General features: G+C 42.4%; 1 protein-coding gene across 9 annotated transcripts in view; it reads left to right on the forward strand.

The window, feature by feature from the left end:
- Positions 1-26,600, forward strand: part of Esr1 (estrogen receptor 1) — a 343,514-nt gene that overhangs the window by 207,680 nt on the left and 109,234 nt on the right. For all 9 annotated transcript variants that reach the window (XM_050135642.1, XM_050135643.1, XM_050135645.1 and 6 more), the window contains one exon: positions 3,880-4,215. In XM_050135642.1, the coding sequence (XP_049991599.1) occupies positions 3,880-4,215 (336 nt within the window). The remainder of the gene's footprint in view (positions 1-3,879; positions 4,216-26,600) is intronic.

The following is a 26,600-nucleotide window of genomic DNA, read 5'->3' on the forward strand; positions in this document are numbered from 1 at the left end:
ACAAAGCAGGCAAAATACTTGCATGCACATCAAATAAATAATAATTCAAAACAACAGAATATCAACCTTTATTATTATCATTGCTTATTCCAGGACTTGCATGAAATAAATAATAATTAAATCCAATGAAAAATCAACCTTTCTGATTATCATTGCCTGTAGCACAAATTCTCATTGGTCTTAATAATAAAAACCCAGAGCCAGATCTAGGGGTTGGTGCTGAAAGATGAAAAAAGCAGAGCAAGAGCCACTGGTTCTTACCTCTACTGAATCCCCAGACCAACGGGGCGATCCTGTCCCTACGAATCCTCAGACTGAATGCAATGAGCTCCTGTCTCCTCCTGCTTTATATTCCTCTTTCGGCCCAGCCATATCCCTTCCTGTCTCTTATCTCCCTAATGCTGGGATCAAAGGTGTGAGCCACCACTGCTGGGCTGTTTCTCTTTTAGACTGGATCAATTTTGTGATGTCCGGGGTGGCCTTGAACTCACAGAGATCCTTCTGCCTTTTCCTCCTGAGTGCTGGGTTTAAAGGTGTGTGCCACCACTGCCTGGCCTGTGTGACTAATTAGTGGCTCACTCCACATTCTGATATTCAGGCAGGCTTAATTTATTAAAGCGCAAACAAAATATCATCACAACTGCTTATTCCAGGACTTGCAAGAAATGCTAATTTTTGAGCAAGAAGGATTGGTAATTTCTATACATTATATGCTAATATACCTAACTTAGTCTTTAAACAGTAAAGCTATATCTTTAAAATATATTCCAGCTATAAATTTTTCCAGTTTCTTGACAAATTAGAACAAGAATGAAGTTCTCATATTAATTCTTTCTGTCCTGAGTGGCAAAACAGTTGATATATGGTGTTTATTTTTCATGTGTCCAATGTTAAAAATATTTAAGTTAGCCAAGAGTGGTGGTGCACATCTTTAATGCCAGCACCCAGGAGGCAGATTCAGATAGATTTCTGTTGTTCAAAATCATCCAGGTTTACACAGTGAGTTCCAGAACAGCCAGAGCTGTATAGGGAGATCCTGTCTCAATACAACAACAACAAAAATTGTATTAAAATTTTAGTAAAATAATAATTCCTTTTATGTAAGTCTAAACCTTAATAGCTAACTCAATATCTAATTTTGGAGAAGGAATTTTGTAAGAAATACAGACGCTTGTGTTCCTCTTTGGCCTTTGAAATGGTTATTTTTGCCGATAACCTTTGGTCAGAACAGAATGGCCTTTTTCTTGGTAAGACTCTGAGTCAAAGACGGGAAGAGTACACAGCAGAAAAATTGGACCACCTGCTCCCCTGGGGTCTCTAATTAATTAGTGAGAGTCACAGGTGGGTAAACCCTTGGGAGAGGATGATTGGAAACTATTCAAACATTTCATATTTAGAAAGAGAAATGCATTTGTGAAAAACCCAGCACTAAGAACACCGACAAACTTGGGTCAGTTCCTAATTCAACAGCAGTGGCCATGGGAATTTGACTGAGCTACCGTGGGGACTGGGGGCCATACTGTGCGTCTGGAGTAGATTGGCATCTGTGACATCCCCCAGTTAGAAGTCTATTTAGGTGATGAAGTTAGCCAGTGAATTGTGTGTGTGTGTGTGTGTGTGTGTGAGAGAGAGAGAGAGAGAGAGAGAGAGAGAGAGAGAGAGAGAGAGAGAGAGAGGAGGAGAGAGAGAGAGGTGATAGAGGACAGGTATATGTGTGAGTGTTTTGCCTGCATGTGCACATGTGTTTCTGGTGTTTGCAGAAGCCAGAAGAGCATTCCATAACCTCTAGAATTAGAGTTAGGGTTGGTTGTGTGCTGCCATATGGGTGCAGGGAACCAAACGTAGGTCCTTTTCGAGAGCAGCCAGTGCTCTTAACAGCTGAGCCATCTTTCTAGCTCCTAGTAAATGTGTTTTTATTATTAATAAAATATTTTCAAGCTGGACAGTGTTGGCATGTACCTTTAATCCCTGCACTCTGGAAGCAGAGGCAGACAGATCTCAGAAAGTTCGAGGCCAGCCTGGTGTACAGAGCCAGTTTTAGGACTTCTAGGGCTGTTACACAGAGAAACTCTGTCTCAAAAAAAATATAATTTCAAAGGCTTCCAAACTTAGCTGAAGGACTGTGGAGATCTCAAGTAAATTGCTTGCCATACAAACACTAGGAGTTGAGTTGGGATCCCAAGCACTGTGGAAAAGCCAGGTAGCACACCTGTAATCACAGCAGTGGGAGGTGGGGATAGGAGTGTGCCTGGGTTAGCATCCCTGAGTTAGCACTGGAAGGTGGGGACAGGAGGGTCCCTGGGTTAGCACTGGGTGACAGGAGGGTCCCTGGGTTAGCATCTCTGGGTTAGCACTGGGAGGTGGAGACAGGGGGGTCCCTGGGTTTGCTTGCAGCCAGGTTGTATGAATCCATAAGCTCTAGGTCCTGTGAGAAACTCTGACTTGAAATATAAGGTGGAGAGTGACTAGGCACTCTTGGCATTGGCCTCAGGCCTCCATATGCACAGCCATACACTCATCCATGAACACACGTTTGCACACTCAGCAGCAGGAACACACTCACACACAGAGTTGTCTGGTGATTAAAATACATGACAAGAACCATGCACGATTAGGCATCTAGTTTTCTCACAGTCTGATTATCTCTGTGCTATTATATGCTCTGTGTTATTTCTCTGGACTGATTATCTTTTTCTTTAAAGCATTTTGGTAAGACACGGTTGGCCGTCACTCTCCGCTCTCTCCAATGTTTCTTGTCTTTTATCTGTTTGGTAGTTTGCCTTCTAACTGCAGTTGGGGAAGGGGTGGCCTCTCGCGGATTTGATTTGCATCTGCCTGATTATTAGTGATGCTGAACATTTTATATACTTGTTGGCCATTATGTCTTCACTTGAGAAGTGTCTTCTTTGGCTGGCTGGTAATTTCTAACTGCATTGTTGTTGCTCTGCTATTTGACCTTATTTTTGTGTGCCAATGATTGTTAAATCAATGTTCCTCTTGGGATTTGGTCGTTGGTAGATCTTACTCCATCATGGTGCTCCACTCTTTCATTACTAAAAGTACTGTCAATTTGCTATTAAGGGGTGTCTCTAACAGATGCAGTATTTAAAATTAAGCCATATTTCATGAGTAACTAGTTATAATCCTGTTATTTTTATAACATTTCTTATACATACATAGACACATGTACACATATATACATACACAGACATATATACACATGTGCATACACATAGACACATGTACACATATGCCCACACATACATATACATACAGATATACATACATAGATATACATGCACGGGTATATACATATGGAATACGCATATATACAAACATGCACAATAAACATATGCATACACATACATAGACACACATGCACGGATACACACACATATGGCATACACACATACACAAACATACACAGATGCACACACATGTCCATACATACATATACAGATACATATGTATACTCATGCATAGACACACATGCATGGATATACACACATATGACATACACATATACACAAACATACATACATGCACACACACAGACACACACAAGTACTGGTATGTTAGAGATGACTGCTATTAACCAATGAAATCCCATCATGCATTTTCAGGAATTTGCACACCTCTTGATATCAGAGAAGTGACTTGTTACATGGACATTCTTTACCCCCGAATATCAGCAAATGCCACAAACAAGTGCTGTTAGCATTTTCATTTGGGCTGAGAGTTACTAAACACTTACGAGTTTGCATGTGCCCTCAGCATTTATTTTAATAAAGAGCTTTCATCTATGAAGATGGTGTTTGTATTGAAGTTCACAGGAGAAAAAGGTAATGGAACTTGTGCTTTGTCCTTCTGCATTTTCAGGGATACGGAAGGACCGGCGAGGAGGGCGCATGCTGAAACACAAGCGCCAGAGAGATGACTTGGAAGGCAGTAATGGCATGGGGTCTTCAGGAGACATGCGGGCCGCCAACCTCTGGCCGAGCCCTCTTGTGATTAAGCACACAAAGAAGAACAGCCCTGCCTTGTCCTTGACAGCTGACCAGATGGTCAGCGCCTTGCTGGATGCCGAACCGCCCTTGATCTATTCTGAGTACGATCCTTCGAGACCTTTCAGCGAAGCCTCGATGATGGGCTTACTGACCAACCTGGCTGACAGGGAGCTGGTTCATATGATCAACTGGGCAAAGAGAGTGCCAGGTAAGGATGCAGACCTCCACTTCTGCTTTAAGAGTGAAAAACTGTTCAAGAATTGGCTGTGGTACTGTGGGAGAAAAGGAAGCAGTCACGTGCTATGTGATTAGTGCCAATGCCACATTGAGATTTGTCAACTGTCCATATTAACCCTCTGTGTTTCTCTCGAAGCTTAGGAAATAGCCTTTAAAAATAAACACCCAGAACAATAAAACCTTTGACATAGTGCTTTTGGTCAGGTTTTTTTTTTCCCTCAAAAGACCTGGATGGATACTACATAGCACATGCGTACATGTGTCTGTCATGCAGACATCACATAGTAAAAGCACTTAGAGCTCAGTGATCAATGAAATTATTTTGATTCCTAAGACATCACTCAATATTCCTCTATTAAGAAGGAATATTTTTCCATCAATAATCTCTTCTTCAAATACTGTGCACTAAAGGGCGAATAATAGGTTTATTTGTGGACCGCCAATTATTTATTCAGTTTGCTTTATGCCTTGGATGTTCAGGGGAAGGGAAATACAATAGGAAAATAAATGCAAGCGATGTTCTGAGGAGCTTCTAGAAAGATCCAGAGGCTGAAGTGACACTCCACTCCTCCTATTGATCTCTCAAGTGCTGTGTCTATAGCTCTCGACTGTTCTCATTTATGGAGAAAGACTCTAGTTATGATGGAAACACGACTCTCCTGTGCTCCAGCTAATGGATTTCGGATACAGAGACCTGTGCTGAGACAATAAGAGGTGGATTTTCTTGTATGGCTTGGAGATCAAATCAAGTGAGATTTAAATAGAGCTTTTTTTCTTCTGGGGCTGCGATAGATGAAGTTATTTTCCATGACTCGTGAGATGTTTTTTCCTTTTTATAAAACAAAAAATACATGGGGGGGTTTGTGCCTTCAGTTCCCAGGTTAATGACATAGGCTGAATTAAAGTAAATCTTAACATATATGTGCACAAATCTGCATGTAAACATGTTGTTCTTTGAGTAGAGAGCCAGCAGTTGCAATGAGCCAAACTTACTACATGACATCTATCTAGGTGGTTTAGGTAGGAGAGATCAGAGTTTATGAAATAATAAAGATTGATAGAAAAAAATAAGTATTGAGGATCATTCTGATGAGCAAGCAAAAGTTTCTGGCCATCTAAGGAACTGAAAGTTTTTATCGGATGCCTAGCTATTTTATCATTGTTTTTGCGAGATAGACACAAGTTCTCAGGGATTGGAATTATGTGGGGCTTTGTGTTTTTCCTTGAACTTTATGCCTGTTTTCTTCTTGTTTTTTACACTTTGAGAGAAAAGAAAAACAAAATGCACAAAAAAGAATTGACTGAGAGTCAATTCTTGGTTGCTGTTGAGTTTTATTAATCTATAAACAACCCCCCCTCCTCCAATCCTGCCATGAGATTCTGGCAATACTAGTTCCAGAGCCACTGAGCAGGGTGAGAAACAAGTATATAGCATTCAGTTTTGTCTGAAGAGACCCACCTCAGCATCTTAGAAGTGATACTTTGTTGGTGGCTGGTGTTTTGTGTCAGGATTTGCTGTGTAGCCAAGGCAGATTCTGAACTTACTTTCCTGCTTCAGCCTCAATGTGTTCAAATGTATTACCCGTTCATGAAAGATCTGTGAAAGTAACCTCAATTTAGGATTCAAATGGAGGCAAAGGTCAAGCTTAGAAAGATGCTGTGGTCATGCATGGTTAGCTGTTCCATTGTTAAATTCATAACAAGACAAAGTATCTAGCACGGCTGCTCTCAAATTTCCCTATGCTAATTCAAAGGTCCAAAAATCTCTTGTGTCAAACTATATTTTGGTGACTAGCCCTTTATAAAAAAAAAGGATTATAAAAGCAAAATACAGTTATATACAGCCATGTGCTATGTAGCAATGTTTTTCTTAGCAACAGGCCTCATCAGTGACGGTGGGTCTGTATGTTGTAAGGATTAGAGATGGAGTAAGTAAATTGTTGAAGTTGGTGGGAAGGAACAGATCTACCCAGGGATCCATTTCTCTGATGTGTCTGTCATCAAGTGACTGACACAAGACTCTGTGTGTGTGTGTGTGTGTGTGTGCGTGTGTGTGTGTTGCTTTATCTGTATACCACCGGAATATAGCTGTTGTAGGTCAGCTTGTCTGGAGAAAAGGAATGACAATGGCCATTGATTTTAAAATAGTGGGGGAAAAAAGGAGCAGATCAAGCGGAACTCTGGAGATGACTGCGAACATTTGTGGAGCAAGCTGTATTTCACAAATATTTTATATACCCAAATACCACCTGCCATTTAGAAAGATCATCCACACGAAAGAGCTGGTATAGGCAATGTCACATTTATGAGGTGATAATTTAAGAATAATAATGGTAATTTTCAAAAGGGAATGAGAAACATCGTTAGGGAGAATGATAGCAAGGAAGCCATGGTGTGGAATCAGTGATGTGATATGAATTTGAAAGAGAACAGAGAGGGGTATAAGGAGACGTTGGGTGGAGGAAAGGGGGAGTATGATGTAATTGTATTATACTCTCACAGAATGAAAGAGAAACAATTAAAAAAATATACAAAAAAGAAGGTAAAGAAAATCATGTCAGTAAAGAAGTCAGAAGTATAGCAGTAAGAATAGACTTCATTTTAAATGATGGATTTTTTAATAAATATAATCAATACTTTGGGTTATTTAACTTTTTTACAATACAGTATTGTTAGGATTCTCAAGCATTGGTGACTAAAATTGAACTTTCCTTTGTCTTACATCGGGGCCCATGTTCTGACTTGAAATGTGGGAATTAAGAGGTGAGGATGTGTAAAGTGAAGTAGAAGCGTGGCCCTCAGTTGTAATCCCAAAGGATTTGTGTTAAACCCTAGGAAAAGAAGACTCTAAGGGATAAATGTTTCCCTTGGACATGTCTTAAGAGCAGCTATGGGAAGAATGATCATACCACTTGTCCAGTTCTGCTTTGTATTCCTCTCTAGTGCTGGCATTAAAGGTATGCACCACCACTGCCTGGCCTCTATGGCTGACTAGTGTAGCTGCTGGCATTAAAGGTGTGTGCCACCACTGCCTGGCCTCTATGGCTGACTAGTGTGGCTGTTTTTCATTCTGTTCTTCAGACAAGCTTTATTTATTAAAATATAAATAATATACCACTATATTCCCCCTTTTTGTCTAAAATAAAAAGAAGGCTATAACTAATATAAGAAAAGCTGTATACAATAAATACAATAACTATATACAGTATATATAGGCCATAAATGCATCAACAATATCGAGTCCATTTGCATTTGACAAATTCAGAGAAAATACTCTATTATCTGTATTATCTTGGTGAGTCCAAAATCTTGTACCTAATCTACTTTCTATCATAACTTGGTTTTGTGTGTGTGTGTGTGTGTGTGTGTGTGTGTGTGTGTGTGTGTGTGTGTATAAATCATACCAAGAGGCACAGGGAGAAGAAAGTAAGGCAGCCATCATACTCAACTTCCTTCCTGATTGAACATGTCAACTGGACAGCTGACAAGTGTCCTCTCTAAGCCAAGGATCACCAGAGTTCACCAACAGATACTGGGAGCTAGAATAGGCAAGTGTGAACTCTAGCCTAAAAGCCTTGCCAACGTGTAGGTCTTGAACCATCATGTTCTAGTTTCATTCCAGTCCCATGATAAAACACTCTGCCAAAAGCAGCCTGCGGGAGAAAAGGATTTGCCAAGCTTACACTCTCAGGGTAGGCCATCACTGAGGGAAGTCAGGGCAGAGACAACAGAGAAATACTGCTTGCTGGCTTGACCTCTGGTTCATCCTTAGCTAGATTTCATCTAATGCAGTCATCCTGCCTAGGGAATAGTCCTCTTACCACAGTGGGCTAGGCTCTCCTGCATCCATTAACAGTCAAGACAACCACCCACAGACACTGCCACATACCAACCTGAACTTAACATTTTCTTCTTAGACGATGCTAGGCTGTGTCACAGTGATGATGCTAACCAGAAAACCTTGCCTCTGGAACTAAGGCAACACACCTTTGTTTTAAAAGCCACAGTTTTTGATATTTTATATGGTGGCCCAGAAAAATAACAGAAAGTATACTAGCCATGTTTTTGTTTGGTTTTGGTTTGTTCTGTTATTTTTGTTGCTGTTGCTGCCAGGCCTTGAACCTGGGGCTTTATACAAGTTGGAAACGTGATCTACTATGGAGTGCTTTCCTCCACCCTGTTTCGTATTTGTAAGTCAATAAAATAAAATAAAACAACACATAGAAGGAGCTATTAGCATAAAGAAGACAGGTGTTGGATGTGATACCACACACACCCACAATTCCAGCACCCAGGAAGTTGAAGCAGAAGGATGGCCAGCCTAGGACACACTCTAAGTGCAAGTCCAGCCTGTGATAAGGAAAATACAGAATAAAATCCTGTCTCCAAGAACAATGAAAGGTGGGTAGGACAGTCATGGGGACACACGTGTGTAATCTCCATGCACAAGAGACTGACCCAGGAGGACTGCTGTGACATCAAGAGCAGTCTGGGTTATGTGGTAGAAGCTTGTCTTCTGACAAAGGTAGAGAGGAAATGTTGGCTCCTCTAGTATAGGCCTGGCTGATGATTTACTTCGGTGTATATTCTCTGCCTCTACAACTCTCTTGGTTCGCTTAACTCCTGGCTTCGAAGCCGATTCAGAGCAGTGCAATCCCATGGCTCTCCCTGGCAGCATGTCACAGATTTCAACCAACAGAAGAACGACCTTTCCTGCTGTTTCATAGACTCTCCTTGCGATCATAACGTGCACCGTTGGAACTTGTCCCGGGGCTGGTATGAGGTGTGACTCCCACGTTATTTTTATGCAGGTATTCTGCTGTCTCCACTTCCTTTACTAAAGAGCCTTCTGCAGAAATAATTCTAAGAGGTTTTCATAATTGACCTTTTGAGTTGAAGGGCTTTGTTAGTTCTTCCTTTCCTGTGCTTTAAAAGCTTTGAAAATGAAGCAAAAACATTTGGCCATCGGTCTATACATGTGGTTAAGAGAATAACCACACACACACACAGACACACACGCACACACACTAGTTAATTTACTTTAACTGAATGCCTTCCATGACTTTTCTTTTGGGTACAGAGATAATTAATGACTTTCAGTTCATTTGGGAAGTAAAAGAAAAATTCTTACAGCTTGAAACATTCATGTAGGAGCAGAACGGGCAATCGGAGGGCAGGTTGATTGGCTGACTCAGCATTAATGAGCCATACCATCTGTTCACCAGGAGAGAGCAAAGGGTGCACCAAGTAGCCCCTCTTAACTTCTTCCGTCTATTGCGGGTGCACCCTCACTATGCTTCCTGCCCACTGGGCAGGCAGTCTCTGCACGCCTTCCACCATAACTTCAACTCTGTGAGGCTTTGGTTCTCTCTCAAGTCCTAAATAACAACGTGCTCAGCTTCTGCGTTCATTTGTCCACAGACAGCACTTCACACTTTCACCAACATATCAGAAACAGCATATCAGAAAACCAACCTATCAGAGAACAACATATCAGATACCCGTTCCTCCTTTCTGCCCTTCTCGTGTTCTCTGTTCCTGCCAGGGCGTCTACTTCTCATGCTCATCCAGCTTAGTCACTGTGTCTTCACCGTGCACCACTGAAACCCTGAATATATGTTTGCTCCTTTCTATTGCCACTAGCTTTGTCTAAAAATAATCTCACTTTCCCTATGACAAAGAGCCATAACGCCTTGTGAGCTTGTCCTTTTTGTTCTTGCTCTTCTTTCAATTCATTCTATCCATTGATGCTAAAATTTGTGGGGATCACTGTTCCAGGTGCTGTGTTTGGCTGGAAGGGCAGCTCGGTGGTGGGAGCACTTGCTTACAGTATGCTATGCCCTGGGTTCATCCCCAATGTAATAAAGCCTTGACTCCCTGTATTACTTTGCTGTGGCTCCCATAACAAGTGCCACAAGCAAGTCAGTTTACAACAGAAATGCATGCCTTCCTAGTTTAGAAACTGGTGGTCTGACATCACAGGGTCCACAGGACCGTGCTGTCTTCCAGGGCTCCATGTCCTACTTCTGTGCCTCTGGTGGCTACTTGCAAGTATTTCCAGTGTTAACTGCCATGGTCACATGATGAGGAGTTCCTCCCTCCCAGATGTCTAAATTCCTGTGATCATCTTCACCGCTCGCAAAGACACCGATTCTTCTAATTAGCTTTGGCTGCCAACTTGACCCAGCCTAGGTTTTTCTGAGATGAAAGTCTGAACTGCAGGAGTACCCCAGTGAGACTGGCCCAAAGGCATGCCTGTGGCAGGAGGTACCTTAATTGTTCATTGATAGAGAAGAACTTAGCTCACTGTGGCTAGTACAATCCCCTGGACAGGTGGTCTTAGGCTGTAAGACAGTTAGCCAAGCACAGGCCTCTGAATGAGCCAGCAAGCAGAACATAGAACACTAAGCATGTTGGACTGAATCTCACTCCGATTCAGTGTAGTTTATTCTTAATTTTAGCATACTTGCAAAGGTCTTCCTTCCTCATCAGGTCCTGGTGGAAATTGCTATTAGGTGGACAAACAGTTGATAAAACATGGCATTAGGACCTTTATTATTTAGTATACTTTTAAAATGCATTAGCCGATAAATAGTACTCTCCTCCACAAAGCTTAAAATGTAGACCTAACTGATACCTGGGATTCCTAACCCGAGGCCGATTTACTGTAGACTAACCTTGGATACGTCTTTATGTGGTCTCTGTACCTTCTGCTGAACTCAAAGTCCCCTGTCCCATTGTCCTGCCTGCCATCTTTTCTCTGGATCCTATATACATTTCATTTTGCCTTTGTTGAAAATCTGCTTCCTACAGTCTCTGCTCAAATTCCTTGACCATTTTTGTCCTAAAGGAGAATCACAACACCTAGTCATTCTTAGAAACTTCCCATTTTATGCCCAAGGTAGACTTGGATTGAGTTTGCCTCTTGGAGAAGCACTAGCTTGTCAGATGTACGTTGTACAACGGTGTCAGCCGTGACCTGAAGGCCAGGGGTTGCTTTCTCCTGCTTTCTTAGTTCCCTTCATTGTTCTCTCATGCTAGATTTGTTTGCTGCTGATAGTTCATTCATTAAATAAATATTACAGAAAGGCATTGTTTAAGGTCCTATCAGATGAAGACTCAAAATCAAGGTGGAGTCATTCGCCATGAAAGACAAAGCAAAACCAAGTTGTTACTTGGGATTCTGAGAAATGAGAGAAGGAGGTGATGTACAAACAGGAACCGTTCCATTGCTGTGCTACCGAAGCCCCTCGACTGCAGTGCTTACACCCCAAGCTGAAATGTAGCTCACTTAATAGAATGACTACCTATGGTGCACAGAGCCCTGGGTTCTTTCCCCAGCACAGTACCCCTGTAAACACAGCCTTGGGGCGGTGAAGACGGGAGATCAGCCCCTCTGGGTCATCCTGAGCTTAGAAATTGAGGCTAGCCTTGGTTATACCAAACCCTCTAGTAAAATGCTGGCTGTGGGTACTTGGGTCCTTCCATTCTTAGGAAACGTAAAACTGAAACCATCTGATGTTAACTATTCAGGTATTTTTCTATTTTTCTGTCTCCTTGATGAACTTTGAAGCGAGCAAACCATTTCTTTCTCCTTGCCTTCTTCAGCCAGTGTCTATCCATAAAGCCAACCTCCTCTTCCTGGTCCTTTGCAATGCATTCCATTCCATCAGAGAAAGCATTGACTTGCTTCTAGAAGAGCAAAATAAAGTCCCTTAAGACCTCTACGCTAGTTGCTGTCATTTTGTATTTTGACGGGTCTGTAGTGGAAATTCTTGTTTGAAATGAAAGGGGCTGTATTTCGGCCATCTGAATTGAATTCATTTAAGTCACCAACTTTCTTTTAAAAACTGTGTATGTAGGGGCTAGTGAGGTGACTCAGCAGGCGAAGGTGGCTCGCTGCCAGGCCTGCTGGATGGAGTTTGGCCTCCAGAACTCACAGGGTGGAAGGAGAGCACTGGCTCCTGCAGGTTGTCCTCTGAGCGCCACATGTGTGCTACGGTATACCAGTGCACACACGAGTGCACATGCAAGCACACACGTACACAAAATCAATAAATAAAAATAAAATGACAACAATAGGCTAAATGATTGTGCAAAAAATTTGATATTCAAAGAGTCAAATTATAGTATTTAAGTAAAACTGACAGATACCCATAAAATCATCATTTTGTGACAAAACAAGTGGGTTTTTTTTTTTTTGGACTGAAATATTTCTATGGTGAATGGATGTTTTTAAAAAGATGACCATTTATAGACATTTGAGTTCTTAGAGGGCTTGAAGCTGTCTGATTTCCCTAGGCAGAGTAGCTCTCTGGGGTGACTGGTCTGTGTTTGGGGGTTTTATCTTTTGTTGTCTACATCCCTGGAATTGACTTACTCCCTGCAGTCCTCTGTTAGGTCCCTGTAGGCCCACCTGTGTGCCTCCAGTGTCACCATGGCTGACTGAGTCTGGCTTGCATTTCCCTAATGTGCTAGGAATTTACGCCTCAGCGATGACAGATGTTAGGTAGTTTTTGTATTTTATTTTTTAAGGATTAACCAGTGGGGAACTGTAGAGAGAATATCAGTATTGGCCCTCATGAGATCTAAGTTGCAAAAAATATAAAAAGCAGTGAATTCACTAGAAGACGTCTCATATTAGAGTTGAATTAAAATAACTTACTATTTCCCAGTTCCACCTACAGAACCCATAACACTACAAAGAAAGCTCGCCAAAGAGATTTGAAGTATATTTGCCATCACTACTGTGCATTACTTCATAGGAGCTAAGCGTTTGCCATGTAATCTTTATAGTAGGGTATGATATAAACATGACTATTTACTTTTGGCACAATTATTACTATTCTCGGCTCACCCATGGCTAGCTTAAAATACTCGGGTTGACCATTTATTTTTCTTACTAAACATAATCGCAGAGCCTCAAGGAGGTGGCCAAACACTGAAGTTGATCGACAAGCTGTAAACTTAGATACTACGAAACTTAGGTATGTGTTCCTTTATTTCTCACAGAAGATGGTGTAAGTAGTTCAAGTTGAGTCCCAGCAGAAGGTCAGAGTCGTTAGAAAAACAAGGGCTCACTCCTACCCTTGGAGCCACTCTGGTGGGGAAGAGTTAGAGAGTGCTGTTGGTTAACTCTTTTGTCTGGCTTAAGGTGTTTGAACATTGACAGCAGATGGCGCGCCCTGGGGTTGTTGCTATTTTACCTCACTTGGGCCACAAGCTGCTCGGTGTGTTGAGTTCCATTTCTTCAGAAGGGCTACTGACCCAGTTAACTCTTGCCCACTTTCCCAGTCCCAGGGAATCTTTGAGCTTTGCTTCTGCAGACAACCAAACTCTTCCACCCAGTGTATTCAACTTTGACTTATGCTGTTTGGTCTCATTGGTTTGCTTTTTGGTACTTAGTGGTGAACTTGGGACAGTGGATACATGAAATACACATTCCTCTGCTGACCTATGCCCCTAGACCCAGTTCTGCTTTGAACGGATACTTCTTTGTGGTATGGGGGAGGTGTATATGAGGGTTCACATGTGTAGTAGCATACATGCACATGGAAGCCAGAGGTCAACCCTGAGATTGTTGTCCAAGAACCATTCCACCTTAATTTTTTAAGGCTCTCACCGGTCTGAAGCATACTAATGGTAGGATGCCTGACCAACAAGCTGCTATCTCTGATTCCCCAATGCCTGACCACCCAGTGCTGGAATTACAAGCAGGTACCATCATATCTGACTTTCTCTGTAAGGGCTAGGGATTGAACTCACAGTCTACAGCTTGACAGCAAGTACTTTACCCAGTGGGCTATCTCCCAAGCCTGAACAGTTATTTCTTGTAGGAATATTCGCCCTGGTGAGCAGACTGCTTGATTTGTTAAGACCTAAGTGCTGTTTAATGATTCTCAAGGCAAACTCCCTGTGATTTAATTAAAAAAGATATTAAACGATCTTGTTATTTTAGTCGAGCACTTATCACTGAGCTGTACCCAGCAGAGCCCGACATAGGAGCGAGGGGAAGAGAGAAGGGTGGCTGCTGAAGAAAGGCGAAATTTAGCAAATGGCGGCAGCACCTTTCTCTGGAGGGAACTGAGGCTTCTTCTTGTGGTGGTGCATGCATTCATTAGGGGCTTATTTTATAAATGTGAAATCCATTAAACGGTGAGCAGTTCTTTTCCTGGAAGGTGGACCAGGTGTCTGTTCTTGAAGAAGCCAGGGTTCTTAACGTGGAAGGAGCTCCATAGGACCCTAAGGCGAAGCTGTTTCTACCTATTGTTTCCTACCCCACATCATTGACTGAGCAACATTTTCTTGCAAAACATTCAGACTCATACTTTAGGGGGAAAAGTAAAGTTTTGGATGAAAGAAAACACTTTCGAGACATTTAGTGTTGTTTTTGTGTATTTCTGCTTGCCACATCTTTTGTCTTACCTGGTCAGGATGTTTGCCTATGTTTCCTCAGGATATTTGAAAGTAGGAGATAAATGGTTTAAATTCGCTCAAGGCCTTGGGCTGTGGGAAGATACTTTCTGAAGGATGGGCTCAGGTTCTGTCTACCAGTGTTTCTTCTCTCCCATCTATAAAGAATGTCTCCACCCACACACAAATGGAATGGAGTCATTTTTTTTTTATTTTTCCCTTTATTTCTATCCATACTTCTGGGATATAAACTAAAAAAAAAAATCAGCTTTTCCTGAGCAGATATTGAATTGTCCTCAAAGGATTCCCAGAACTGGCGGGAGGCTTCCCTGAACGAGCTACAAAGGCTTCATCTGAAGAGACTCGCAAGCACAGAGATGTATAATGGAGTATGTCAGATACTCTAATACGTGCCTCTCAGACTCATGGCTCTGCCCTCACACTGTCGGAAGAAGTCTCCGCAGAGTCTGTAATTGCTTTGCCCCGCACGTGGTGTCAAGACTTGGAGGCGCATGGAGCTGGGGTGTGATGGTTACGTTGGATAAACAGTCATTATCGGTCCAGTTTATTTGGAGGATTTGCAATATACTGAACTTAAGAACGTGTCATGGAAGACAATTTTAACAACTGGGTGCACTCAGAAGGCAGATATTGGCAACTGAGGGGCAACGGTGTGAATGGCCTTAAAGGCCACTAAAGTGCTCGCTTTCCAGTGACTAAAATAATAAGGCCTATGTTAGACATTCTTTACTATAATAGAAAAGAATATTCAATGCATAAAGCGCCTTATATGAAAAACAGCAGACATTGCATGGTGTGTTAGCTTTCTGATCACTCACCAAATTCCTGAAATAACCAACTTATAAAGACGAGTTTTTATTGATCCCCAGAAACCTTCATCTGTAATCACTTGACACTGAGGCTTTGAGTATGTCAGTTGTACATCATGAGGTGGGGGCGATGCAGTGGGACAGAATTGCTCATCTCCTGGATTAGAAGTAGGAAACAGAAAAGGGGGGGTGGGAGTGGAGAGGGAGAGGAAGGGAGAGAGAGGTCACACATTCCTTCAAGCCCTTATGCCCAGTAGCCTAGAGACCTCCCACTAAGCCCCACCTCTTAAAGCTTTGCCACCTTACAGTAGTACCAATCCAGGATCAAGCCTTTAGCACACAGGCCTCTTAGAGACTACACGCACACTCATCTATGGATGTGTATGTGTATGTGGGGGTGTGTCTTCATGTGTATTGTGCATGTGTGGAGGGCAGAGGTCAACATCTGATGTCTTTTTCTATTGATATTTTTTGAGACAGGGTCTCTAACTGAACCTGGAGCTTACTGATTTGCTGGATTGGATGGTCATTGAGCCCAGGGAGCCCCCTTTTTCCGTCTCCTCAGCACTGAGATTATTGGCCAATGCTCCCCTTACATGGGTGCTGGAGCTTGATCTCAGGTCCTTACACTTGGACATCAAGCATTTTACCATCTAAGGTATCTATCTGTCCAGCTCAGGAGACAATTTACATCCAAACTCGAGCACAAGGAAAAAGAAGTAGACAAACATTTCTCAAAAGTGATGTCTCTTACCACGCACTTCACGTTTGTTTGGGTGTTTCTTTTTTTTTTAAATAGATTTTATTTTTTTTAAAAGATTTATTTATTACGTATATAGTATTCTCAGTATTCTGTCTACAGGCCAGAAGAGGGCACCAGATCTCATTACAGATGGTTGTGAGCCACCATGTGGTTGCTGGGAATTGAACTCAGGACCTTTGGAAGAGCAGGCAGTGCCCTTAACCGCTGAGCCATCTCTCCAGCCCCTGTTTGGGTGTTTCTTGGAAGATGTGTTGAGCCAGTAAAACGAGTGGATCACCTTTCATTGAGGCTTCACCCTGGGCTCCTCTGGAGTTTCCTACCTGTTAGGAGTCCATGTTTGGAGTTCCATCACTTCCAGGAACTAATGAGCACCCTCTGTGCACTAAGTATGTTCTGTGTAAAAGGGTGTGCTGGAAACAAAACGGGGGACCTCCCTGCCTCTGAGGAGCTTTCACCCCAGCACCCTAGCCATGGTTCGAGAGTGTGAATGTGGTTACGGGCAGCTGTGTTGTTTGGGGCAAAGTGGAGTGTCCAAATAGGAGCAGCTGCTGATAAGCTCCTGTGCACACGAAGCTAGCTTGTGTTCCTCGTATGCATGATGCTGCTGAGTACACACAGGTTGATAATAAGAGGCAAGTCAACATTACAGTTGCTATTTGAGTTCTAGAACGGTTTTCCTATGTGAAACCCTTAGCGTAAACCAAGACCCGTGATTGCACGTCTCTGTTTTGGTGTGTGTGTGTGTGTGTGTGTGTATTGGTTTGTTTTTTGTCCTTTTGAGTCAGGGTCTCTTCTCTCCTAGGCTAGCCCAAGCTCACTCTGTAGCCAATGCTGGCCTTGAACTTGAGATCCTCCTGCCTCCATCCCAGAGCTGAAATCATGGGTGTGTTGCATTGTGCCTGATGTGATTGCATGCTTTCAAAGACTTGTCCTATTTTCTCATTATCTCAGAGATCTCAAGCCTTTCCCATCCTGAACTGTTTGTTTTGATGGGACTGTATACTGCAGCTAATTAAGAACACAGAATGTCTTAGAGAACTGGGCTCCACAGCACATAGCCAATAATAGTGGTTCTTCCTGTTGCTGGTTTTGTGGTTTTGCTGTAGTTTTAAATGTAATTTGTTTTGCTTTTTCACATTTATTTATTTATTTATCTATCTATTTATTTACTTTGTGTATATTTGGGGTAATTCCATGACACATCTGTAGAGGTCAGAAGACAGCTTGAGGGAATTAGTATCCCCTTTCACCACGGAGGTTCCAGGGACTGAACTCAAATCGTCAGGCTTGGTAGCAAGTGTCTTTGCCCTCAGTGCCATCTTGTTAGGCCATGTTTGGCGTTTTTGGAGATAGTGTCTTGCTATGTTGCCTAGGCCTGGCTTGAACTTTCAATTCCCCCTCGGCATTGTGAGCACAGGAATTATAGGCGTGTGCACTACACCCAGCTTGAACCCAATTTCACGGACTATTGAGAAACTGTACAGTAACATCGTAAGATAATCCAAGATTTTGTGAACTTGGAGGAGTAACCAGGTTTTCAAGCACACGAAAACTTCAGTTTAGCACGTGTATTTCTTTTTATTTGTATTATGTGATGTGCTGCCATGACTTTATTTCTTGCTTTTCAAATAGTTGTCTCACTGCTGTGCAAAGCTAACTGAAGTTTGTTTTCCTTTTGTTCTGTTTTGACAACATGTTGCAAAAGTGAAAGAGCAAATACTTGCCGAAGTCGCTTAGCCACTAGCTGATTTCCAAGTGAACATTAACTAGATTCGTGTCACATTTGACTTCTTGAGCATATCTGACTTAAGCTTAGTGTATTTGTGCATACAACATGTTTTACTTAAGCTTAGTGTATTCGTGCAAGTAAATTTTCAAATGAGGCAGCAAAGAATACAGAGGCAGGGAACAGTATCTATTGAGGAATAAATCCTATAATGAGTACAAATGAGGATCAAAACCAAACACATGTAACAGCAAGCCCCAGATAATGGAAGGTCAAGCATAGCATAGACCATGTGTTCGTTCACATGAATGAATCTGAACTCACAGAGCAGTGGTTGATATCTGTTTACTACTGGAAACTTCAAGATATAGTTTGATAACAGGCTACCATACTTACTGAATAGCTCAAAGGGAATTTAATGTATATGTATATAAAATTTAGTTTAAATGAATGTTACGGTTCCTAGATCATCATTTTAAAAAGAATCAAAACTGGAAGTTCAGGGCAGGGCAGGTAGCTCAGTCTGTTAGGTGCTTGCTATATAAACATGAGGACCCCAGTTCAAACTCTGCATAAAAAATAAGGGTCCGGTAGTGAAGCCTTGTAATTCCAGCTCTGTGAAGGTGGAGCCAGGAGATCTGGGGACCAAAAGCCAGCCAGCCTGACTTACTTGGTGAGAGAGACCTTGTCTCAAGAGAAACAAGGTCAGTGGCTCCCGAAGACGACACTTGCGGTCCTCCTCTGCCTGCTACACGCATGCACCAATGTGCACTGTGTCTGCACACACATAAACATGTATGCAGACACACACCCACACCCATAGAAGCCATACTAAAGCCATCTTGGGGACATAGTCTACCATTTATTGTTTATTAGCATCACAACACACTCGATGTTTCCTGCTAATACTCTGGCCATTGTGTGGATAAAGAGACGGGAATGTATAGACACTAGCTTCCCTATTATAGGCTTGTGTATACACATTTGATTGTACTGTGTGTTTATTTCTTTAAAAAACCCCACATATTATGACCCAAGCGTACATATTCATGTAGAAATCCTAGGGAAGTTATACCAATTGAGATGTTCTCTGCTAAGGGAAGGTGTTCAGTAAACAAGTGATGAATGGATATTTTGCACAATTGTCTTCAGAAGGTATCTCTGCCCCAAGCCCCACAATGCGGCATCCGTGCTAAGAGTGAGTATTTTTAATATCCTGACATGTTAGCATTATTTCTGTTTTTCCCTTTTGGGGGGACTTTCAAAGATGATGAATTGGAAGTGAGTTTTATTGTTTCCATTGTAATAAGCAAATTTTCTGAGAGAGAGTGAGAATGGGAGGGAGGGAGAGGGAGAGTACGCTAGCTTGTGGTTATAGAGACATTGAATGTATCTGCAGGGTGGAAGGGTGTTACCATCCCAAGGACAGGGTGCTGAGGAGATTACAGAGGACAGTGAGGAACGCTTGCACCACTGAGCTGAATGTGCAACTGAAATACTCTCTAATGTATGAACTGGCCATCTAAGAACCAAAATGCTCAGCAGGAAATGCCTTCTCTGCAAGCACTGCCTTCCCAGCTATGGAGCTTGGCTTGTTTCTTCCATCGTTGACTAGTCCATTCATCAAGATTAGCGAGGTGCTTAGTCACCTTAGCTAAACATAAGCTCCTGATTGTTAGGAACCACTGGAGCGATGCACACTCTTTAAAAAACCCGTGAACAAGTGCAAATAATCTATTTTAGCATGAATTTTTCTTTGAATGTTTTTTTATATTAAACAATTGTAGCTTCCCCTTATTTTTCATCTCCCACAATTCTCTCAGGCTCTGTATTCTGCTGCCACAGAAATGCCCCCATGGCATTTCTTCATTGAGAACCCTTTAAGGGTTCAAAGCTTCATTGAACCCTTCATTGAAGAGCATGCTTCATTGAGAGTTCATGCGAACAGTACTCAGAGGGGGAAAAAGATTGCTGTCATTGTGGCTGGAACAATATTCCAGACAGAGAACTCAGAAAGTGGGAAAACATATTTTGAGAGGGAAAGGGTGAGAAGCCATGTGAGTTCCCACAACAACTGGTACTTTTGCTTTTATTCTGAGGGACTTGGGGACCCGTGGCTGTTTGGATGGAGGATAGAACCTAAGTGGGCCAAGACCAAAGGCATCCAGGACAGGGGAGAGCCTTCTACAGCAACTCAAGTGAGAAGCGAGAAATAGTGGCTGTTTCTGAGGAGGGTGGCAGTAGAGATGGCTGGAGGGATGGTCATATCCTGGCTGCATCCTAGGATAGAGTTAACAGGCTTTTCCTGGTGGACTGGGTGTGGTGTCTGGGAGGAAGAAAAGAGCCACAGATGATTTTCTGAGCCTGGACATTTATAAGGTATAATTGTCAACAGCAAAGGTAGGGGAAGTCTACAGGCAGAACAGGCCTTTGAGCAGGAAAAGCAGCCCAGTGTTTGAAACATGAGACTATTTGGGTAGAGGTGTCTGGACTTTGAAAGTGGACTTTGACATAAAACTTTGAGGTTTTTTTTTGTTGTTGTTGCTGTTCAGAGGAGACAAGTAATAAATAAGATCAACAACAGAGTGAATATAGAGGGGAAAAAGTGGATCCCAAAGACTGAAGTGTGGAACACAGGAGCATTAAGTCAGAGAGGAGGGGAAGGTCTGGAAAAGGAGACTGATGCGGAGCCCATCTCCCTGTAGAATCTTCAAAGACAGGTGAGGTACAGGGAGCAGAAGTGACAGGGTGAGGCCAAGGATGAGGAGGATTGGTAATTGTCTATCAGGAGTGGCCTTCTAGGGGAGTGGGATGGAGACATCTTTGGGCTTAGTTCTTGAAGAAATGTAGGGAAATGGGTTGGAAAAGCAAGTTTAATAAAGTCTTTCAGAGGAGAAAGAAGGAAGAGCTATCATGACACCAGGAAGACCAAAGGTAGATTCTCATGTTCTAGAAGAGAAAAGTCATTGTGGGTAGAGTGCCTACGGGTGGGCACTGTACTTCCGGGAAGATTCTCTTCAGATTGTCCCAGATGTTGGGAACAAGGTTATTGACTTAGAATGTGTCGGGGAAAGAAGGTGTGAGAGGCTGGCATGGTGACCCAGGCTTCTAAGGGACAGGGGAAATGAATGGATTAAAGCAGGATATGGTGACTCTGGAGACCTTCTAGTACCATTTGATGGTTGAGTCCCGAAGGTGACAGTGTGTCTTCTTCAGCCAGCATGTCTACTTGAGTGTCTGATGAAGTTGAAGTAAGCCCCATCAGAAGTTCTGGAAAATGAGAGGGATGAAGTAAGAGATGGATCAGGGAGTCCAGACTGGATTCAAATGATATCTCTAGAAAATGATGAAGATGAGAAGGGAGAGAATGGTTGTTGAGTGGCCAAGAGGCAGTGTTTTGTCTAGGGCATAAAACTCTCTAGTCTTTTCCCAATTAGAAAAGCATGCTCTCTGTTTGATGGAAATAAAGACAAGACTGGAATGATGCCACCGTTTACATTGCAGGCTGGTTTTAGCGTTTCCCTGACTCCCTTTTTGCTGTGTTGGGCTCCCAAAAGATAAGACACCTCAGAGCATGTTTCTCCAGAGAGCAAGACTCCAGTTATTCATATCATTTACCCAGTTTGACCAGTTCTTTGCTTTCCTAATATTTAAGTATGTTAATTCCCCATATATGGAATCATATTTAATATATAATAAGCAAGCTATCAATATCTTACTAGATTTGGGGTTTGCATATATCCCCCTATATTTCTAGCCTGTTTCCTACCTCTGTTATTCCATTTGCAATGTAGAGCCTTTTAATTTGATGCAATACTTTTCTTTTGTTGTTGTTCTTTCTTAATGCTTTCATGTTTTGTCCCAGAAGTCCTCGCCTGTAGCAATATTTTTTTTGCATCTCCTTTTGGTAGGTTTTCAGGATCAGGTGTTCTGTCTCTGTCTTTACTCCAGTTTTCATTGACTTTTATATATGGTGTGAGACAGGAGTCTTACTGAGTTCTCAGTATGTGAATATCTAGCTTCCCAAGCAACACTGATTGAAGACAAGGATCTTGATATTGTGTGCCTTGGTACTTTTAATCTAATTAATTGAGTAAAGATGTGTGAGTTTATTTTGAGCTTCTTACTCTCTTCCATTGATTAATGTGTTGGATTTTGTGCCAGTTCCATAATGTTTGATGTAAACACTTGATAATGCATTTTAAAGTAGGGGAGTGTGGTACATAGATCTTTGTTCCTTTTGATCAAGATGGTTTTTGCTAATCAAGGTATTTTGTGGCTCCCATGAAATTTAAGGAATGTTTCATTTATATGAAAAGTGCCCCTGAAATGTTGATAGATATTGCATCAAACTCTGTGATGATTACAGAAATGTGAACAATAACAATTTTTCAGTTAATGGACATGGGGTGCTTTCCCTCTTGATCCTGCTTTCGTCTTTATTTTTACCTTAAATTTATCCCTAAGGTGGGTTTTCCTCCTGTGTGTGTTTTGTTCTTTATTTGTTTGCTTGCCTGACTGTTATACATAGTATTGTTTCCTTACTTTATTTTTAGATAGTTTATTATTAGTATGTAGAAATAATAATGATTTATATGTTTATTTTGTACCCTGCAACTTTATTGAATTTTTAAAATAAGTTTTAATCTCTTCTTGGTAGCAACTTTAGCAGTTTGTACATTGAAGGTTATAATATCCAAATAGAAATAATTTCCCTCTCTGCTTCTGCAGTCCTGTGGTATACACAGGCTTTGCTATAACACACACACACACACACACACATCCTTAAACAATCTTGAAAAAAATCAAAAAAGCAGAAGAATTGTATTTCTTGACTTCAAACTATATTATAAAATTATTATAATCAAAAGGATGTGACAGTGTTGCAAAACAGATCTACATTTTACCATCAGAAGGGAATAGTAGGAAAATTTATGATTCTATACATTTATACATATCTATATACATATATACATACATGCATACACTATTTTTAGTAGCCACAAGGACTAAAACCCAGGGCTTTGATGTGCCTCTACCTCTGAGCTATCTGTTGACCTCTATTTACTGATTTTGATTAGGGTTTTTAATTTATTATTAACTAATATATTTATGACTATATTTTATCAGTTCAAGACATCTGTTAGTGAATATTCATAGAAATAAAATCTATTTTCCCTTCTTTCCAAAGTTCTTTCCCTCCCTCCTTTTTAATATCACTACTACTTGGACAAGATTTGCAGCTACTGTTCTAAAGTTATAAAATGCATTTCCAAATGCTAAAAAATTTTATTTTATAATGAGCAGCCACAACATTTTGGGATAAATAGTAATGATCATTACACAATGAAGCTCCAAAAAGAATTTTTGGACCCATATTTTATTAAAATGGGAATATACCCTTAAGTGGCTTCTCAGAATGGTTATACAAGTATGTGCTAGAAGTTTTGAGCTGTTCACTGATCAAAAATAAAATGGCCTTTGCATTTACTAATAATTATTTGACTAGCTGTACAGTTCCAGGTTAAATTCTTTCCCCCTCAGGACTTTGAAGACACTGACCACTGCAGCAGACGAGATGTTCCTGTGTCACCCCGAGTCATTTCTTTGCTGACTGTGCTAGGCAGCTGTGTCTTATCCACTGAGCAAGGAAACTCCTCCGTGGTATCTCTACATCCTTGTTGTTGCTTTGTTTAACCTTCCAAAGTCTTTAACGGGCTTTTTAACATCTAGCGGGCTTTCTCAGTTAGATTCCATCATCTTCGTTCAGCTCTAGGTTATCTTGCTCCGTTCTTCTCCTTCCGTCCTCGTCCTCTTTTGCTGGCACGTCCTTATTAAGAACTTTGCTTTTCTTTGAGGCTTTGTCTCAGTCTGTCACCCAGGTTGGCTTCAGACTTATAAATCTCCGCATCAGCTCCTCAGATACTTAGGGTCACTGGCATGACACTACTGTAACTGACTTTAGCTGCTTTTCTCTCCTTCCCCTTTTTATTCTGTATTGCAGTGTGTGTGAGTATTACTCATGTATATGGGGCTATGTGTGTTTGGGGCTCACATGCATGAGCATACACGGGGAAGCCTGAGACTGTCATGAGGTATCTTTCTCAGTTGAATCTACATCCGGTTTACCACAGGGGTCCTCTTTCTCTACTTCCTGATGGTAGGGGTTACAGATGAGCTGCTACACCCGCTTAGCCTTTACAGAACTCCTAGGGATCCAAGCTTCCATCGTTAGGCTGGCACAGCAGAGGCTTCGTCCCTGTGGACATTGAGTTTCACAAGTATTTCCTATGTCTTGGACATTACCTTCAAATTTGCTTTTCCTTTAACACTATATTTAAGGACTCTCTTAAACTTTCAATGACAGGTACTGGATCTTCAGGTCTGTCAATTTTATTATTCATCCTGCCTGCATATTTTCAACGTGGAAACTGCATTTTCGGTTTTTAAAAACCTGCTGTTTGCACGGATTTTTTTTCCTGAAGTCCTGACTTTGCTACCTAGAGCTCCCATGTCCCTTCTCTCTTCTTACACTCTGGCCCAGCCGTGAAGAGCGATGGCAACAAAGCTGGGATGTAAGGGTGCTGGCGAGGGGCAGAGGAAGGGCTGCTGATGTGGGGGGACGGTAGCTGATGGGGGGCACAGTAGCGGGGCCCACGGAAGACCTGCAGACTGTAATGAAGCGTGTGCACCATCACGTTTAGTGTTGGGTGTTGGAACATGAGTGAGTGAGGGGATATTTTGGTTTGTGTGCCCACCAGTAGCACCCCCAGTGGCAATCTGGCTTTGCTTTCTGTCTTGAGTATGTGAGGAACAGAGTGCGAAAAGGGGGAGGAATCCAACCCATGGCACTCCTTTCTCCTCACAGTTTTCTCCCATGTGAAGCATGGGAGAATAAATCTTAAGTACTGCTCCGTCTCCTTTCACGTGTTCTGCAGCGATCGCCCATCTGTGGACTTTCCCACTTTCTTCCCTGTCCAGTGGTCCGTGGTTGGCCTGTTTGCATTGTTCATATTTACTAGCAAGCCAAGGTTGGCACGGGCAGCTGATCAGAGCTCTCGCTGTGGTTGTGTGATCCTGTTCCCATGCCGTGGTTCTCCTCTTGCTGGGTGAGTTGACTGGTTCCGGGTCAGTAGATGGAGCATTTCCTCTTACAAGCAAGTCTCTGGCCTGATGGTGGGGGCCAAAAGGCAGGCTCCCTCTGCTTGGTCCTGGAAGAGCTGTCTGCTCTATTTACTTGTTCATCTTCTTTGCGTGTGTGTGTGCGTGTGTGTGCACATATGTGTATAAGACAGAGGAAAATGTTGTGTGCCTTCCTCAGTTGCTCTTCACTTTATTTATTAATCATTTAACTGACTAACTAATTAATTTTTGATACAGTTTCTCTCCGTGAACCTGGAGCGTATCGACAGATTAGATTAGCCAGGGAGCTCCAGGGATCGATTTAACCCCCACTTCGCGCTGGGTGCCCACTACTGTGCCAGGCTTTTTTACAAAGCACTCGAGATCTGAGTTCAGGTCCTCACACTCAGCTTTCATTACATTTCCTTTTTCTGCACTCTAAGGATGGAGTTTCTTTGTCTCTGGCATCAAAACTTCCGGGCAAGACGTTCCTTGCGTAATCACCCACAGTTTTGGCCCACAGAGCTCTGACTGTGTACGAAGGCTGGATTTACAGAGGGATCCAGTCATGATGTGGTGCACTACACCGAGTAGTCCTGGGGATCACCCCAGGTGCTTCACGCTTATAGATGTCTGCCTTCTAGGAAGGACCTGGTTCCTTTCCATGGAGGCTGTGCTTTCCTTTGTTCTGATTCTGGAGGCTGTCCCATCTGCCTCTTACTCAGAGAGACAGAGGAAGCACATGTCTTTCGGCTTCCTTCAGCAAACCCCACCTCTGGTTTACTTTAAATACGATTTTCCATTTATAGAGATTTGTTAATGGAAGGTTGATATAGGCCACAGCAAAAGCCCAATGGACCCCAACAATCAAGAATGGTCTTAGTCTTGTATTATGGAAGGGAAGAACAGACCAAACTAAAATTCCTTCTGGGCAATGGGTGGCGGCTGTGATTTTGCCATCGGTAGTGTCTGTCCCTGTTAGTCGGCCATGCCAACCACAGAAGTTGTCGAGTCAGCAGAAAAATGTGTTTTCCTCCCACCCAGCAGACACACCCCACAGTCAGCAGCAGAGAGAAGCAGCAGCGCCTGACTTGCTCTGTTGGATCCCATTGTGAGCCGTCCACACTTCCGGGGTTCTAGGATGCTGGGACTCAGCGAGCTCTCATTGCACACGTCACACCTGGGGGTTCTTCCCACTGAGCCCCTCTGTGCTGCTGGCCTGACACTCTGCGGCTTGACTTTCCTCTTGCTGCATACTCGACATCCTCCGCCATACTAAACTAAGTTATCCATTGTTTTTCCCAGTGTGCCCCCTCTTTCCTAGTGACATTTTCTAATCTCTGCTGGCTTCACCCCCCTCTGCCTCCAGAGGGGTCCTTCTAATTCCTGTCTCTGATGGTGATGACACTGGACAGTCTTTCTAGGCAGCCTCCCTGTCTCATTTCTCCTGGCCTGGTGCTCAGCACAGTGCTGTCTTCAGGCAGTAAGGTCAAAGGTCACCA

This window comes from Alexandromys fortis, unplaced genomic scaffold (assembly GCF_014885135.2).
Source record: "Alexandromys fortis isolate MF-2015 unplaced genomic scaffold, M_Fortis_MF-2015_v1.1 scaffold_23, whole genome shotgun sequence".
Taxonomy (NCBI): Eukaryota; Metazoa; Chordata; class Mammalia; order Rodentia; family Cricetidae; genus Alexandromys; species Alexandromys fortis.